The sequence below is a fragment of the Anas acuta genome, chromosome 1 (assembly GCF_963932015.1).
Source record: "Anas acuta chromosome 1, bAnaAcu1.1, whole genome shotgun sequence".
NCBI lineage: Eukaryota > Metazoa > Chordata > Aves > Anseriformes > Anatidae > Anas > Anas acuta.
Genome location: NC_088979.1, coordinates 7,237,945 through 7,253,662, shown reverse-complemented (window position 1 = coordinate 7,253,662; position 15,718 = coordinate 7,237,945). Strand labels below are relative to the sequence as shown.

General features: G+C 36.8%; 1 protein-coding gene across 30 annotated transcripts in view; it reads left to right on the top strand.

The window, feature by feature from the left end:
* Positions 1-15,718, top strand: part of DLG2 (discs large MAGUK scaffold protein 2) — a 1,027,768-nt gene that overhangs the window by 566,179 nt on the left and 445,871 nt on the right. The window contains exon 1 of one of the 30 annotated variants that reach the window (XM_068661901.1): positions 10,608-10,973. The exons of the other annotated variants lie outside the window; for them this stretch is intronic. Coding sequence (XP_068518002.1) covers positions 10,623-10,973 — 351 coding nt within the window. The 5' untranslated portion in view covers positions 10,608-10,622. Of the gene's footprint in view, positions 1-10,607; positions 10,974-15,718 lie in introns of those variants that run through there. 30 annotated transcript variants of the gene reach the window in all.

The following is a 15,718-nucleotide window of genomic DNA, read 5'->3' as shown; positions in this document are numbered from 1 at the left end:
CCTTCATCACCAGGACCCCCAACTGCTCTCAACCAGTTGGTCCCTGAGCAGTTCCTTGGCATGGAATAATTCCTCTCAAGGTGCCAGAGTTCACATTGCCTTTGTTGAACTTCATGATGTTTTTGTCTGCCTAGTTCTCCATTCTGTCAGGTTGCCTCTGAATAGCAGCCATGCCTGTTAGTGGATTAGATGCTTCCTGCAATTTGGTGTCTGTCATCTGTGAACTTCGAAAATTTCCTCTGTAACCTTCATGGGCTGAGATTAGGAAGACCAGATCCTCCTGCCCTTCTTGAAGACAGATGTGACATATGCCTTTTCCCGTCATCAGGATTTCTCCAGATACTGCAGCCTTTCAAAGGTGAGAGAGGTCTGGCTACAATGTTGGCAGGCTTTTGGATGTATTCCATCCAGTTCCATTGACTTGTCTCTATCCAGTTTACTTGAGTAGTCTCTAGCTCCATATTCCTGTATTGTAGGTGGCATTTCCACCCCTGGACTATGCTTCTCCTTACAGGGACTTGAGAGGCCTGAGGACAGACCTTGACCTTAGCCATGAAGAGGCAACCAAATCACTGACTGTCTCAACCATGTCTTTGTCACTACATCCCCACATTTTCCTTCATCTTCATTTTGTTACTGGTGTACCTATGAAAACCTTCTTGTTGCCTGTCATGTCCATCTCCAGTTTTAACTTCAGCTGTGTTCCAGTAGCTCAGTAGCTCTACAGAATTTAATACATGAGGATTATAACAAAAAAGAGCTGGGGAAGCATCTTTGCAAGTAATGCTATCTGCTGAGATTTACTGTTCCAAAATATTTTCTGAGAAGCACTAAATATTAGAGATTTCAAGTAATTATTTCATTTTTTTTTTTCTCCACAGCTACAAATTTTTCATTGAACTCTTCCTCTAAAACTTTATGTTTTGCCTCCATAAAACAGCCCTGTATACATGGGCTGAAACAAATCTGGAACAGTTGTTGATGTATGCTCCCTTTTTCCTGTTGTAATTTTTTGCAATCATTATATCTATTTAAGAACATATTTAGAAACTGTTATTTTGGCATAAAAGCAATTCACTAATCAGTCATTAGTCATGAGAGAACAAAATTATGTTTGATTGAAATGGTAGATGAAAGTGTCATCATGTTTCGCTCTGAAGTAGTTAAAAATATACTTTTGAACTTTCACGTTTCTGTGAAGTTTTCATTGTGTAACTTAGTTTCAGATTTGCTCTTTAAAAAGTGCTAGGGCTCTGTGCTTGGTGGTGGGAAGGCAGAACTTCAGAAGTGTAGTTCGGAGGTACTTGTCAATAATACTATATGCTTTTCTTGGGATTCTGGTCAATATTTATTGATTTATGCTGATGCCCTGGAATGTAATTATATCTAAATTAAAATTTATCTAAATAAACAAACTATAACCATAGCTTGTGCACAGTTTTGTATACTGACAGTGAGTTCCAAAAGTTAAAAATGCATTTTAGTGGGACATTTCAACTATATTTAATTGATTACCATATATATATATATATTTATTTTTTTTGGTCTGTCTTTGATGCAAATAATTTATTCTGTTTATGGAATTCAAGTAACATTTACATATGAATGATTTACTTGGATAAACTGAAATCCTGAGTACAAATGAAGACACTATGCATCATACTTTTAAGCACATCAGAAGCAGGTACAGTCATTGGGAAGGTTGAATAGTTGAACAAACTACAAAATAGACCACTGGAAAATGATTTAAAACAAAACAAAACAAAACAAAATATTTAGATATTGGCTTCACTGTCTACTCTGCAGATTTATTTATTTATTTATTTATTTATTTATTTATTTATTACAGTGAGAAGTCAGGAACAGTGCCTAAAATCAAAGTGCCAGTAAAAGAGGAATTACATTATTAGGAAAACACTAAAATGATGAGTATCTTATCTCTTAGGATAGTTCTGTAAATACAAGAATGATAATAACAATAATAATAACAATAATAATAACAATAATAATAATAATAATAATGAAAAATGCAAATTTCTAAAACCAGATTTTAAAGTTGATTCAAAGAAATACAGACCAGGAAATCTGCCTTTACATAACCTAACATGGTTGAAAATATAAAGCATTCTTACAAAAGAAGACTAAACAAATCTTTTGTAATGCAAAAATTTTGTCAAAAGTCTGCACAAATTCCTTGGAGGAATAACTGTGTGTAGAAAGAAAAAAATATATTGATATAACGGAATTGTTTTTTCAATGACTTTTTACAAAGGTCAGAAAAATGCATCTGACAAAACTGCAATAAACAGTAGAGTATGAACAAAGGATCACAGAGATTGCTGAACGTGTAAGAATCTGGCAAGGCAACAGAATTGAATGAGAGTGCAACATTAGATGAAATAACCTACACTACAGCTGACTGAGAAGTTGCAGAAGCTACTGACCCAGCTGGCCAGCCCATAGAGGCTGAGGTGAATCACCCTTAATCTTCATAAACAGTAAAAAATATAACTACATTGAAATTTAAGGATTTGCATTTACTGAGATCAGTAGTACATAGACTGTTTTTTTTTTTGTTTATTTGTTTGTTTGTTTGTTTGTTTTGTATTCATAATTCTTTTAGTATTTAGATTGTGTGCTGTATTTGTACACATTGTCCAGGACATCAAGGTAACTATTACAGTTTGCCAAGAACTGTCTTACAAGAACTCCCCAAATATATGGACTGTTTTTTTAATAAACCTGTTTTATCAGTTTTTCAGGGACTGCTTGGGGTTTTGTTGTTGTTGCTGTTTGATGGTGCTTTGGTCACTAAGCTTTCACTAACTTACTGTCACCTAAGGCTGCAGAGGTGTAATCCTCTTCAGACTGGATGAAGGTTAAAGAACAACAGTAAATGCTTACAGGGATGGAAGAGAAGCCAGTTTAAAAACTGGATAGATACAGACTAACAAACCATGGGAGCTCTGCTGATCTTTTCATTTGAAAGTAGTGATTACTGAGAGGAATAAAGAATGATTTAGAGTAAAATGAGAGAACAGAAATAATCTAATGAAACCAAGGAGATGGATGTTGAAACTCACTCAAGCAAATGTTTCTCAGAGTAAGAGATATTTCACTGAAGATTTCCTAGATAAATGTTGGAATTCGTTACAGTAAGTGATGCAAAATAAAGCAAAGGCCTTGCAATACACATCATTACCTAGTTTTCAGTATGTAACTTCTGAACTGTTGTTTGATTTATTCTGAAGTCTCCTTTAGGAACATAGATTGTAGATCTATGAAATCAAAAGGTGGTTGTGGCTTCAGTTTCAGGCTGCATGTTTCTTCTGGCCTTGATCCTTCCAATCCTGTTTACCATCACACAGTAGAAAAATAAAATGTCAATGACTTCTAATGAGAGGAGAAACAGACCAGACTAGTTTGAATTACCTAAATGTAATTTGCTACTTGACAATATACAACATCTCTATTTCCCTCACAAGCTAATGTGCTTTCCATGTGATCTTGTTAGAGGGACCAGATTGTTTTTCTAAGACAGCAAGTGGTTCCAAGCAAAGCCCTATATTTTGTTAGACAGTTAACTTTCCTGGATGTTTTTAAAATAAAAATTATCCTCGCAGTTTAAAGGACAAAAAGTGCTCTCATTTATCATCCATATGACCAAAGCAGCTGTAGATTGCTCAGGCACATGGTCAGTCCCTCACCATGTGCATCCAGGGGATCTTTCTCCAAAGTGGCACTTTGGGAAGCCTATCTACTTTTGTTTTCTCTCCCTAAAGCTGAATGGAGTCCTGAATAGCAGGCTGCCTTTACATCTACTAATACAGAGAAACTACTTATTAGTGTGGTTTTATTCATACGTTCAAGTGCTGTCTACACTATTGAGATGATCTAGTTTGACCAGCATAACACCAACCCTAGAATTTTACCTTATCAGTTCTCAGTGGCTTCTTGCTGATTTACAGCAAAGAGCAACTGGTCCTGAGAAGGAAAAATACATGAAATGTATATACACCTCCTATGTCCAGAAGGACTGTGATTATGGGTAAAGTTCATCTAAATGTGAAGCCACAATAAGATGGAGGGTTCATCTTGCTCCTGTGTCTCTCTTTCTTATTTCTTGTTCCGTATGCAATTCCATTACAAAAACATGCTAGGATTTTTCTGCTTGGGAAATCTTTTTAGACACTGTTTGCTACTGAAATGAAATCTCAGTTTGGCCAGGTATGGATTGATTCATATCTATAGAAAAACAAGACAGATTTTCATTATTTTTTTAATATTGAATCAGTTGTGTTCCAGTCAAATGTGTTAGCTGTTTTTATTTGTTTTTATTTTGTCCTTATTTTCCTAAAGAATAAGGCTGAAGAATTAGTTTAGCTACTTGAATTCTCAGTAATGCATGCTATAAACCTTGTCCCTTCTGGCTGTGCAATGTGGTCACATCCATCTGTTTTCCACTCATCTGCTGTGAAAACTTACCACTAAGACAGTCCCAGAACTATGCCAAAATATTTTAATATATTGTGTATTATGGCACATAATGTACAATTAGGACCCAAGGTAATGGCATGGAGCTGGGACAGGGGAGTGTCAGGATGGGTGTTAGAAAAAGGTTCTTCACTAAGAGGGTGGTTGGGCACAGGGACGGGCTGCCCAGGACAGTGGTCATGGCACCAAGACTGCTGGAATTCAAGAAGCATTTGGACAATGCTGTCAGACATAGGATCTGGGTGGTGCTGCATGGAGCAAGGAGTTGGACTCAGTGATCCTTGTGGTCCTTCTAACTCAGGATATTATGTGATTCTATGATAACCCAAATATCTTCATAAGAGAGAAAAAATGTCTCATTGTCTGCAAATGATTTTGAGCTAGGTTCTTTCAAAATAATTTTAATGTTAAGCAATTGGTTAGAAATGGGATGCTGTAATAGGTACTACACCTAGAAAAGATTGCCTGAGCTGACTAATTTGCATTCTTTATTTTCTACCTGGATTGTCAGCAGAAGAATAAAAATATAATCCTGCAGAAAGACTAACTTGGTTGTATTGTACTCTTTCATTATGCAATGCATGCAGTGCTTGTATCTTAATGTAATGTGACTCAGTAATAAAAGTCCTAATTAAATTACTGTGTATATCTCATGGGTATTTATGGTATACATTTACTGTTTAGGTTAGTATCTGAATGGAGACCCAACATACTTAAATTTCTCTTTCAAAATCAAAAATCACCCATAGAAAATAACATGCTGTTTTATTTCTAAATTAACAGTCAAAAATAAGAATTAAGGTTCTGAACATCTTCATGCAACAGACCTTGGGGATATGAATTTTAAATAACTATTATCCATGAGCATTTCTTTGTATCCTTTTCTACTACGTACAAAACAGTCTTGGAGTATTAAGCTGATCCTGCAGTTCTGAAGCACAATTCCCAAAAGAATTGAAAATGCAGAATCAAGTCTTACAAAAGCTGTCTTAAATTTGCCCCAAAGTGCAAGTATTAGACTGTAAAGTGAAGGGTTGCTAAAGGGGTTAAAGTCCTTGGACTCAGCAGTGCTTGCCACATGATAGTGGGTGGAGGTTGAAAATTATATTTAAGTGTTTTGGGAAAGTCTTGAACCTGGCCCTCTTTGTCCTAAAGCACATTTGGAACAGAGGTGTCAGTACGAATTCCCCACATAATGAAAATGACACTTGCAACAACCCTATTTGTCCTTTCTGCCCTCTGCATTTAATCTGCCTTTTCTAAACAGATCTTTTTGCAGTTTCATCTAAGTTACTTTCCCTAATGGCTTTATATGAATTTAGTTTAAAGTAAACTAAAGCACAGAAATAATGAATTCTCAAGAGGAGAGAATTTCACAATTTATTACACATCTCCACCTGAAATTGGCAGGTTCTGTAAGGAATATTTACATGTTGGCATGGCACTTGTATTTCAGTCTTTCCACTGCAATTTCGTGAGTTTCATTCACTTGTATGTGAAATTGGTAAACGTACTGCTCTGTTCTCCACCAGTTTTGACATGATTGACTGTGACTTAATATTCCCAGCTGAGGGTTGTTATTTTATTTTATTTTTTTTTCTGTTGATACAGTTCCCTTCCAAACTCTTGTCATTTTTGTCTTCCTTGTATCTTGATTCCTAAATTGCTGTCTTGATGTTAACCTTAGTATATGCAGCTAACAGTGAGAATGGATATGTTTGTGTCTGTAACTCCTTAAGCTTTCCTGCCCTCTCATAGAAATCAAAGCTACATGCGCTTGATCGATCATGCAGGCAGATGTGTTATGCAGGAGCCATGTCTCAGATAGTACTGTGATATTTACGTATCAAACTTCAAAGTTTGAGCTTCATCTTTTTGTTGAAAGGATATGGGGATCCCACAACCTTTTTAGTAAACAAAATATTGCTCCGTGGCAAGATTTCCTGTGACATTTCCTTAATAGTGAAAATTTAAAGTAGCCACTATTTATTATATTTCCCCTTTTTTTACTGCTTATTTGTTGGTGTCACAGTCTTGTGTGCCTCTCTCGCCTCATGCACCAGGAGGAAGGGAGGGGTGGGAAGATCTGAAACAGAAACTGGGCTGGTTTCAGACATCTCTTTTCCCTTGCCTCTTGTGTTCTGGCTTCATTAAATTAAGAGTTTGGTTTTTTTCTTTCCTTTTTTCCTTTTTTCCTTTTTTTCAATGTTACATATGAGATAGTCCCTGAAATCAAGTGATTTGCCCAAGATTTCCAAGGTATCCTGTGAGAGTAATGAGTTGTGCCATATCACTTGACTCCTGGATGATTCTTGGACTAATTGCAACCATTTCTTCTAGCCTGTATCACCACTAAGACTATTATTTCTCTGCAAACCATTATCACTTTTCAACTACATATATATATAAGTTGCAAGGAATTTGCATATGATTTTCTGTGCCTTGCTGTCATATTACTAATTGTTCTCCTTGTTATTTTTCTTTCTAGCAAAACATCTGTGGAAATTTTAAGACCATTGGATAAGCAATGGTCTACTCCATGGTTATTACTGTTCCTTCATCCTGTGTGTTTGTTTTTTTTTTGTTTTGTTTTGTTTTGTTTTTTTTTTTTTTTTATGATTGCATAATATTGCTTTCTTGTTCAGAGGGAAAAACTGTTACTACATCTAAATCATCTTCTCCCATGCTTCTAGCTTCCCTTCAGAACTCTATTAATCATTTTTCTTTCCCATATGCACTTTTTGTTTCCCATATGTACATTTTTGCCTGAAGCAAACTCTTCTCAGTGTTTATTTTTGGTGTGTGTCCAGCATTACTGTAATCCAGTTACAGTTATTTGTGCTGGTAGAATATCAGCTAAATCTACTTGCTCCATTTTGTCATGCCTAGTTAATATTTTTAAAAGAAAATTAGTGAGATTTTTCCATAACAATAGTGGGTCAAACACAGTTCATGGAGTGTACTGCACAATATATTCAGTTTTGTTTTGTGTACCAGTTATCAAATTAGGAGGATAGTTGAGCATGAGGATTTTAGCCATGTGTTAATCCAAGTTGAGCCAGAAGTGCATGCCACCCTATACCTAATACAGTGGTTCAGTTAAAAGCAGATGAAATCACATTATCTTTTGAATCCATCTTATCCTGTTGTCTAGCAATTAGCTGCACATGTACATCCCATATTTGAGTGTTTTTGTTTCAAAAAGGGAAAAAATAAAAGTGGACTTGTTTCTGTTAAATCTTTTATTAATGGGATATATTTTTTTATTATTTAGGTATTTTCTAATACCTAAATACTTTTTCTAATACTTTAATACTCTAATAAATTTTCTAATACTTTAGGGGGATAGTGTAGGTTCAGGGCAAGTTCAGTGGTGTCAAATTCTTTTGGAAAAAGAAAAGAAAATAAAAGAAAAAATCTTTCTCACATTCTGATAAGAGTCCATTTCAAATGTAGTATAGTAGCAGAGTATGAATTCACATTGCAGCCAAGAGGATGCCTTTGCAGGTCTGCCTCATTTGGACGGGTGTAGGAAGGTCATTAAAGGGTGACCTGATGTTTTAAAACGTAAGACTATGGTGTTGGTAACAGACATTTTAGTTCTCTGGTGCGAGTGGTTTTATCCATTATTTATGAGTGTAGGTGTGTTGTTGGTCACACGGTGGATAGAATCTTCGTTTTTTGAGTAACTCTTAAAATTAATAAGTGAACTTTTTCTGACTTCTTCAATTAGCCAGATTTCACCAAATAGCTTTGAAATAAATATTTAATCTGTTTTTTAGGTTCTGGCCACTCAAAACAGGTGTGTAAGGAAGCTGAAATAGCAGCAGTATATCATGGAGCAGACTGGGTAGTTTTCTGTGTAACCAAAAGAAAAACGCCCCCAAAAATATGAACTAGTTCTTTTTCTCTTAAGCTGATATTAATGTACATGGCTAATACAGGCTTACCATGATGAAAATGAAATCCACATAAGGCATTGCTAGTGTTCTGTCTTTATATATGCATATGTCTTTATATAGACATATATGTCTTTATATACACATACGGTATTATTATGATTATAAAATAAGCTATTATATATACAATTTATAACATTGATTGGTGGTTCTTGCATAGGGGTAGTCCTGTTGGAAACAATGCAGAAATGATGTAGATTGTCATCCAAAAGTTGTTGGGAGCTGAGTTACCCATAAACACTAGAGAAGAGCAGCTGCCTGAGCAGCTTGAACACCTCCACTCTGTATGCAGAACTGCAAAACCAGGATCATTTTCATTATCTTTACATTTACCTTACTTCTAGCAACGATTACCCTGTAGACTCCCTTAAATCAGGTTTTTTAACTGCTGGCTTCCATATCTGCACCTGCAGTTCAGAAGTGCATTAATATTTATTTTTCAAACATGAAGTGACCTTACCTGAGTGCAGGGCTGTGAGAGCACTTGCAGCTGGGCACTTGGTATGTGAGAAGATATGACTACATGCATGATCTTGGCTTTTCAGCAAAGTTCTGAATAAACTTTATAAAACTAAATAAAGCCAGGCTGGATGGGGCTTTGAGCAACCTGATCTACTGGGAGGTGTCCCTGCCCATGGCAGGGGATTGGAACTGGATGGGCTTTACAGTCCCTTTCAACCCAAATCATTCTGTGATTCTATGATAACTTTGCATTATAATGCTATTGTAGTATAATTTGGGACTGGCATCTGGAATGAAAATACACTTAAAACTGATCTTAGTTTCATATAGGACAATTTGAATGAATGTTGTCAAAATATTTTCTCCAGTGTTAGAGCATTGCCATAGTTTGTCATCAAGGATTGCCACCAGGTTGTATCATGTATTTTAGCAAGAGCTAAACTTATTTTTTAAATTTTAGATTATTTAGATTAATAATTCAGAAGGAATAACTGAAATAACTGAATTCAAGTTTTATTGCACCACAGCATTTGTAAAAATAAAAAAAAAAAATAATTTATCTTTCTTGAAAGTATATTTGCACATGGTCATAGTTGTCTCTTTCTTTTTGAAATCATTGAATGTAAACTTACTTTAGTCTTCAAATGTTGAAATTGTAAATATTGCTTATAAACCATGTAATTTTTTATTTACTTAAATCCTAGATGGGTTTAAAATGGAAGTAAAATCATTCTGTGACACAGGACTATATTTATTATTAAAAAACAATTATGTCCAATGGCTAAAAGTAGCTGAGATAGGCTGTTGAAAGAAATCTAAAGCCTCCAGTAAGTGTAGATACACGAGGGTCCAAGACCACTAAGTCTTAAGGAGCTAAAGAGTTGGTCACACAAGACGAGCATGTCCCCAAATCTCCTTAGGTGTGTGAAAGAATCACCCTGGATTTCATACATACACCACTGTCACTCCATGAGAACAATGAAAAGCAAATGCTGGCAAATAAAGACTGTGGGAAAATTTGGAGTAGCTTGTGTCAGTAAGGAGCCCCCCAGAGGGGATTTACTGAAAACCCTGTACAGAAGGTTATTGACAAGCATGAATTTGTGCAGGCTGAGAAAATTATATGTCAGTCATAACTTTGAAGATCTTAGCCCTAACTAATATATTCACATTTATATAGATATGAGCTGTTGCTGATGTGTTGTTGTACAGATCATTTCCAAGTGCCCTTATTTTTAAAACCAGCTTCTTGTTCTCTTTCCACTGTGTCTGAGTATGCTGGTACCTACCAGAGCTTACACCATGGTTTAGCATGTAGGGCAGATAACATTCTCCTGAGCATGTTTGCCTCTTCTGATGCAATTTTGTTGACAAGGTCTTTTCAGGCATGCAGGGAAAATAAATAAATAAATAAATAAAAAATAAAAAACAAAAACAACAGTGTTTTTGTTGCGATCATTGGCAAAGGGGGGATCTTTTCCACTATTTTGTCTCAATGCTGTATCCACAAGGAATCACGTATGCATCAGCTCCAGCAGGATGCCTCCGACTTGTGTTAGGGCCAGCTAGAAAAGACTAAATCTCCAAATTGCAAGAGTGTTGTGCTGTGGGTTGTTGTTTTTTTTTTTTTTCTTTCTTTCCTTTTTTTTTTTTTTTTTTTCTTTTTCTCCCCCTCTTTTCCTCCCGTGGCTTGTCATCCAGAAGGGGATGCGGGCGCTAGGCGCTCCCTCCCGCAGCGGGGAGCGCTGCAGCGCGGGGTCGGGCATCGCAGAGCCCATGCACGGGCACCTGCACAGTGGGGTTGCGGGGCCGGGGGCGGTCAGCAGCGGGCATCCCACAGCCAGGGGGTCCCGCTGCTCCTGCGGCCTCCCCCAGCCCCAAAGCGGCCCCCCTGCTACATCCCAGACGCTTGCGAGGCGGAGCGGGAGCAAGTTCATCGCTGTGCGGGACGCCGAGCGGAGGAGCCCCCACAAAGCCCCCGGCGAGCCTCAGGGCACAGCGGGGGAGTGGTGGTCGGAGGCAGCCCCCAGCCACGGCTGGGCCCCTTCCCCGCTGCAGGTGAGCCCATCTCGCACCCTCCCCTGGGGATGCTGCAGGGCAAGAAAAAGCGAGGTTTGGAGGTGGCGAGCGCTCGTGTGCTCTGCCTGGGGTCTGCGCTGCTTGGCGGCGCATCCCTGAGAGCTGCCACGCGTGGGGTCGGTGGGGAAGGTCCGGGGAGCGAATTGCCGCTGCTCGGTGGCCTCTGGAAATCGCGGTGTCCTCCCAGAAGAGTTTTCCTGTTAAGATGGTTTGGGTCCTGTCTCGGGGTCCTGCAGCCTTTGAACTCCATCCCGGTGTGGGACAAAGGGATGTGTTTATTTACTGTCCCCTCAACCCATATAACGGACTTTGCCTGCTTCTGTAACTGGGTCGTTTTCTCATCTTGCATGGAGTTGAATGGGGAGATTTTAGTAGAGAGAATAGGGAGGGAGGGGAGTTAGTTCTATTAGTTACATTTATTACTGAGAGAAAACGTGACCTGCTTTTCTCTTTTTTTGAACTCGAGGTGTAATTGAAATCTTTAATAAATCTGCAACGCCCTCTTAGCTGTCAATAAATCTGTAGATTTTTACTTATTGGCAAGGGAGCTGCCAACAAAGTGTAAAGCAACCAGGATGTGTACAGGTGCCTATAAGCAATTAGTGATGATTACAGTGCATGTAACCCAGTACTGTGAAATGGAAATCACAGTGACACTTGTATGGTTTTACTATTAAAAATTATTCACCCTTCCTCCACTGATGCATATGTTTTCATTTCTCTCTTTAAAAAAAAAAAAAAAAAAAAAAAAACAACAACAAAAAACCACTTTAATCTCATCCAAAAGCTTTGTATTATGTTATGTCAATGCCAAATTCTTTTGTCATACTTTCACAATGAAAAAAAAAATGTTGAAATAGATTTTTGAAATATATTTGTACTTAACTGAATCAGTATAGACTAGAGTTTAACCAGCTTTAGCCTACACTGAACATGGGCACTCTCTCTAGAGACTGAATCAATTTTTTGATGGAAATGGTTCTAATATCTTTCCACTGAACAGAGAAGCAGTAAGGCACAGTATTGTCAGATAGTGTAGCTATACTTTATCTTGTATTTTGGTCCAAAAAAAGTGATGCTCTGTTGACTGAAGGTGATTGCTATATATAAAAAAGCTTCATTTTTTGAATCAATAATCAAATCTATTATCAAATGGGAAAAAAAAAAGTTTCTGATGTATTATACATTTTCTCCTACATACAAGATACATATGACTATTGATGCCAGAATAAAGCCAGTGTTAAAACAATGTATGAAGCTATGTTACCCAGAAGTAGGCTGTCTTTTAATTTTAATCACAAAAAGCTATAAATATTTTCTAAGGAGCTAAAGTTTATTGTATCATAAAATAAAATAAAATAAAATAAAATAAAATAAAATAAAATAAAATAAAATAAAATAAAATAAAATAAAATGTATATATAAAGCAAAGAGTTTCTTGTCTTCCGAAGGCGTAGAATTTATAAAGAGAAAATGAAATAGTGTTTTTTAAAAAAATAAATAAATAAAATTAAAGGCCACTTCTAAGCCTAGTTCAGTTACTTCGAATCTAAGTTATGGATGCACTGGAAAGTTACTTCAGTATTTTCAATGTCTTTGCAATAACATCCACTTCTGTTTAGATAAAGTGAAATTGTTCAGGTTTTTTCTGTGTACGTCCTTCCTTATATTTAATTTTGAACTCTGTACCTTAAACTCCTTTATTACACATAATTCCAATGGCACTGTTTAGGAAAGTCCCCATCTTGTGCCGTGCCCATAATGAATCAACCTACATCAGTTGGGCTGATTCCTTGTATGAGGGGTGCCCAAGGTACTGGCCTTGGCCAACACTTGGTGTTTTTTTTTGCCATATTATGGTGAGATGGTGTGCTTCAGAGAATCACCTCTTTTTTCTTGGCCTACAGTGAGCATTGAGTGGGCTATGAGAAGGAATTAGGTGTTTATGTATGTTATTTGTATGTACATCCACATAGAGAAGCATTTTGTCATTTATATTGCATAGACACAATAAAGGAAATCATAATAGATGGATAATAGAGGAAAATGTTTCAGAGTTGGCCTTAGTGGTGGCCTTTAATCTGGGGATACAAGTCGAAGTCAATGAGGTGTTTTGAAGTCTATGTTGATTTGGAAAATAGTCATCTTTGCAAATAAAAAATAAAAGGAGCAACAGTAGTGAAACAGTTATATTTGCTAACCTAAAAAAAAAAAAAAAAAAAAAAAAAGCTTTATTTGAAAATTCAGTCTTATGTATAGATGTGATGGTAAATAAGTCAGCAACAGCTTCAAAGGTGGAGGTTTCTTTATATAAAGTTCTGAGCAAACTTTTTCTCTGCTTGATACTTTTGGGAGAAGCAATTGTCTTCAGACATAGTGTAGACACAGAGCATCTTGTAAAAAAATGCTTCTTAGTTAGTACTTCAGTACCAAATTCAGTGCACAGATCCCTGATTCCTAGAGCATGTACTAGACAGCATTTATTAATTTACATTTTGTCATCCTGATTCTGATAGATCTGATTTTTTTTTTTTTTTTTTTTTTTTTTTTTGCCAGGATCTGGCTTTCTTTCACAGTTTGTCCTTTAGTATGTCAGAGCAAAGAACTGCACTCCAGTACATTGAGTTCTTTTTTGACACATTCATTTATGATTCTGTTTATCAGGAAAAAAAAATAATGAAATGAAATGAAATGAAATGAAATGAAATGAAATGAAATAAAATAAAATAAAATAAAATAAAATAAAATAAAATAAAATAAAATAAAATAAAATAAAATAAAATAAAATAAAAGCTAATAGGCAAGTTTTTTATGTCCCTGTTGCCTTCATAAAGGCTCCTTGCCTTTCTGCAGTGCACTGGCTATCTCTATCACTTTTAACATCACAAAATGATTTTTTTTTTATTCATTCAGTGATTTTGTACCTATGGTCCCAGTGTTACACTATCTGTAAGAGATCTGTTGGAGGCAGGAGTTGGAGTAAAGGCAGTGACCTGAGGCTTTCCATGAGCCATGAATGGATGCAGTTTGTAACACTGGAGGTACTTTTCTGGCCAAGAGACAAAGACTGCTGGCACCTACAGTCACCTGCTTGTTCAGATCAGAGGCGCACACTAATGCTAACAGCTGGAGCACAAGAAACAGCTTTTCCTTGTGTCGTGGCTGGGGAAGGAGACGTGGAGGGAGAGTGGGCTGATTACCACTTGTAGGTTGAGCTGTTGTTTTAAGAAGTCCAAGGTACAAATTTTACTTAAAGAGCAGTCTGTATGAAAGAGGGCCTCTAAACACCTCTCCAATAAGTGTGTGTGAGTTTTCTATTGTTCTGTTGAAAGGGAGAAACAGAACAAGTGGATTCCCACCTTCGGTAATTTCCTAGCTCAGAAGACGATACCGAACTCACTTTAATTCAGCTCTATTTGCTATTAAATTTTTGGGTCTTTTGTCTGGAAATGTTTTCAAGAAAAAACATATAATCTCAGGAAGTATCCTGGATATATTATCTGCAAAAATGCATACAGGTATTTTGTTTTGAAAACTTACATAAAAGTGGAAATTTTCACATATTTTCTAAATAGTTTATTGTCAACATCAATAAACTATTTTCAGTTAGTTGTTTTTTCAAACAATACCAGAAAAGAGTTTTTCACAGTCAGTGTCTTCTAAAAGAAATAGCATCACTGAGCTGTTTCCTTACCAGCGCTAGAGAGGTTTGTTAGTTAAACCCAATATTATAGATGGGTCATGGCTTCAAAAAGGGCAGTGAGCAACCAAATTCTGAAGTATGAGCTGCAAGTGCTCTTTGAAGGCCCTTGGCACTGTTGCTGAAATTGCAGCGTATCATTTGAGAGCTTTTTGCATGGTGACACAAGGTGAGAGCTAGCTTTGAGGCATTCTGCTGTGGTGCTAAAGCAGAAGGTCTGTTCCGAGAGATACTGGCTCTCCTAGCAGTACAAAAAAATGATTGGTCATTGGATGTGGTTTTGAAAGAGAAGATTGCTCCATTCAGGTTCCTGGAGTCCCAAATGCAACTGGCCATTCTGTTAAGTTACTCATGGCTGTGGAAGTACCCAGAGCCATTTTAGCTACCTAAGGCAAATCTTTTCACTCAGCTAGTACCCTTAAGTGCCAGTAAAATGGCAGTTAAGGGGAAACCAAATAATTCTGCTTATTTAGCTTGCAAACTTCATTTTCTTCATTTTCTTCTTTTATTCTTCAAGGCTATTGAGGGAGCTAGGTGTTGTGAGCCAAGATATCACGTACTGCTTACACTGTTAGGAAGGATAACACAGAGTGCATGTGCAGAAAGAAGCTGCTGTCCCATCCTTGGGCTGCTGTGCTCTTAAGAGTGTATTTAAGCAACAGCTCCTAATTTGTGAGGTTCAGGAAAATGCATCTTAATTCAGCATCTTGCCTTGATGGATCATTGTGCTGCATTTGCAGCAACTGAATAAACTCATTTGTACATCTTTTAAGTGACAGTTGAACAGGTTATTGGCAATATTTCAAAGCAGAAATGCAGAATATGTTAATATGTTATTTTGAAAGACAAGTAATATTGTTATAAGTATTCCCTATCCAGTTCTATTGACTGACAAAGGACTTTGAGAAGTCTACAACATTCTGGGTCAGATCCGACAGACACTCTCCCAGTCCAGCTGCCTTAGAGAACAACATTCCTTTACGTTCATTTGTATTTGTATATTTGGATTAGCAAGTGGTGACTT